At 35.9% G+C, this 3322-nt stretch overlaps 1 protein-coding gene across 1 annotated transcript; it reads left to right on the top strand.

Moving 5' to 3' along the window:
- Positions 1-528, top strand: LOC132737133 (uncharacterized). The gene has a single exon (XM_060724387.1). The coding sequence runs from the start codon at positions 1-3 to the stop codon at positions 526-528; it is 528 nt and encodes a 175-aa protein (XP_060580370.1).
- Positions 529-3322: the final 2794 nt, after the last annotated feature.

Genomic DNA, 3322 nt, shown 5'->3' with positions numbered 1-3322 from the left:
ATGTCAGAAGAAAGAGAAGAAGTACTCAAAAAGGCTATTGATGAGGAAAGGAAGAAAAACATTAAGATTGCTCGTCATAACAGAAAGTACAATTTGCTCCTGTATGGCATCAAAGAAAAAAACGATGAAAATATCTATGTTACAATAAAAGAGTTTTTCAAAAAGAATTTAAGGCTTTCATCAGATGCGGTTGACCAGATGTTCTTTGCGAACGCCCACCGTCTACCATCAAATGGCACTGGGCCTAAACCAATTATTGTACGGTTTGTAAGGATGTTTGACCGAGATCTTGTATTGGATCAAGTATATGCAGGTACTCTCCCAAAAGGGTACTCCATCTTAGTAGATCTCCCCCCAGTAATGAAAGAACAACGGTACAAACTAATGCAAGTGGCATATAAGTTAAGAAATCCCGCAGATGGTGTTAACAAGTTAAAAACCAGAATCCTAGAACTTAATGATAAAGTGATCCTGCAAGTAAGAAAGTCCAGAGATGAGAAGTGGAACACCTATGACACTAGTGTATAAAGAAGAAGACTTCTAAAAATTATAATGAATATACTCAAAACAAGCTGCAGAAAAGTTGAATTCTGAAATAGTTCTTTTTTCGTTCTACTATTCTCTTTTCTCTTTTTTTTTCTTATTCTTTTCTTTTCTTTTGATTTTCATTTCATCTAATTTTTAGCCAAATTATCATTATAAAATACTGTAATGTTACACTATAAATATGTACTGAATGTTGGCTTCTATGCTTTTGGAATTTGTTTGTTGTTTCCTTTGTTGTTGTTTTTTACATACATACATAACATGTGGGTAAATCTTTACAGTTAACATGACAAAAATTAACACTTCCTTGTACAGATAGTATGTCAAATGCTTTCATTTTTGCAATGCCTATAAATATAACTGATGCCCAATTATTACTTTAGAACAGGTATCGATTGTTTTTACCTTGTCCCCAGTTACACAATTTCAAACAATTAGATGCTGTTGTATTATTATTTACATATTAATTATATTAGTAAAGGGGTTACCCCATCATTAAAAATGTACATTATTAACATAATTTTGAGGTAATTGATAACAAAAGTTTTTATTTTTCTGATTACTACCTGTACCACTTAAAATGTTATTTTAACATTATAATGAATCCGGCCATTAACAAACACATTCTTAGTAATTCTATAAATTTTACAGTGATTTGAAAGGTTGAGAAACACATGTATATTAGTAAACATCTTGGCATGACAAGTACGAACCAGGGGTGTTTCTTGAAAGTCTTGATTTCTTATATCATAAGAGTCAACAGTGTGGCGAGCTTGACAAACATGTTCATTTTTATGCACATGGATGGGATTGGTCGTTGAATTCAGTAGTCTTACTTTACCAGACACTGCTTCAATAACTTGTGGAAGTGGCCATTTTTTGTTACTGGATGCTCCTAACTTGGGCTCTATGGCAAGTGTGCCATCTGGATCAATGCTGTCTGGCAAAGTGACTTCCAGGTAAGATCTCGGCCATGTAATTGAAGGCATATTGGAACTTGGCCTAAGGCCAAAAGCTTGGGTCCTTCGAACACTGTGAAAAAACGGGTCATGTACCTCTGGTGCCTATAACACTGTATCAGAACCATAAATAACAATTTGTTGCTTTGCCTAACCATGATGTCATTTGTTGCCATGAAAGGTATTCCACCAAGTTAATCCACATCTAAGTTTTCAACCACTAATGCTTCAACAGTTAAACTCTGTTCGCCACGGGTAAGAACTATATGATTCTCGCCAGCCACCTTTTATGGGGTGGAACCATCTGCCTGGAGTGCACGTTGATTGCTCTTCTTAATAGGTACTCCCATATAGTGTGCAACAGACAATTTCAACATGTTGATTTCTGCACCAGTGTCTAGGGTAACACTCAAAGGAAAATGTTTATAAAATGTTTTTAATGTTGGAGACTGTTTGGTGTTTACACGTCTAGAAGTAGCCGAATGTATACCATAGCATTGAGATTGCTGATTGTCATCTTCGTAAGACTCTTGATCGGTTTCAGGGTCCCCCGCAGTTTTGTCCGATACAGTTTGACGTACACTTGAAAGATAACGCTTGTCTTCCTCATGTAAGTACCGTATAAGTGGATTTTTTCTGCGTTGACTTTATTTCTGCGTTTTCTGCGGTCAGTTTTGGCACCGCAGAAATAAAAAACGCAGAATATTTCTCTTACCTTCTACGATATGTATCCTACATTATGGCCTGTTACGTCTAAAGTAATAACGACTAACAGATTATAACGGTTAGCGGGTTTTCAAGTTTTCGGCTGAGTATGTATTCTGTGTTTGTAAGGATGTACATATTGTTAATGATGCTAATTTAAGAATAAAGATATTTCAAAACATCCTAACCCTTATACTGCTAAAAATTCGTTATATAATTTAATTGTTATCTGATTAACGGTAAATTTCTATCAATTAAAGATACTAACGGGGTATATTTTTCACACGTCACTTCACGCAGATCAACGATGTATACCTTTCTATTGTTGTGCATTATGATTGTTTGCAAGCAAACAATATAATTGCTTTTAATTACTTTACAGTTTTTGCGGTGAGGACGATAAACAGATGGGAACGTGTCCATGCAAATATAATAGATAGGGTAATGTGACGTAGACTTTGATAAGACGAGTCGCAGAATTTAAATCACGTTTTGTCCAAAGAATGTGCCGCAGAAATAAAGTCCGCAGAAATTAAAACATGCCCAAATTTAGAAAAACCGTAGAATTTGGAGCCCGCAGAAAAAAAAACACTTATACGGTATTTGCATTTGCTGAGAAAATGATTGAATGATCTTCGGCCAGCTTGTTTGCATAAGGGGCACGAAGGGGTGGCACGAAACACTGATCGAAATTTTCCGTTGTCTTTAGAACCTTTAAAAGCAGAACGCATAACTTTTGCATCCGCCACGGCATGTATTTCGTCTAGCAAACTGTTTAAAGCGAGAGAAATTTCAGGCTTAAGTGTGGCTAAAGTCCTTGAACAAAGTTCTGTTCCGTAGCGCTGTTTTACTAGTGCCGTCAAACGATTGTCTATTAATCTCAACCATGTTAATACGACCAAATTGTCGACTGTTGGTATAATCTCTTCGTCTGGATCTGGTACAGTTCCCATATGAGATAGGCCATCATCTTTCTTAAATGTGTTATCTTCGATGAAACTTGATAAACGCTGGTATAAATCCTCTTGTCTCTCTCCTTGTTGAAGTTGTATACTGTCAAAATCCAGAAAATGTGTGCCTGTTGACTGGAATCCGAAATGTAAACGAATTGT

This window comes from Ruditapes philippinarum, unplaced genomic scaffold (assembly GCF_026571515.1).
Source record: "Ruditapes philippinarum isolate M1 unplaced genomic scaffold, ASM2657151v2 ctg1146_1_1_1_1, whole genome shotgun sequence".
In the NCBI taxonomy this organism is placed as follows: Eukaryota; Metazoa; Mollusca; class Bivalvia; order Venerida; family Veneridae; genus Ruditapes; species Ruditapes philippinarum.
This window is presented reverse-complemented; position numbering and strand designations above follow the sequence as displayed.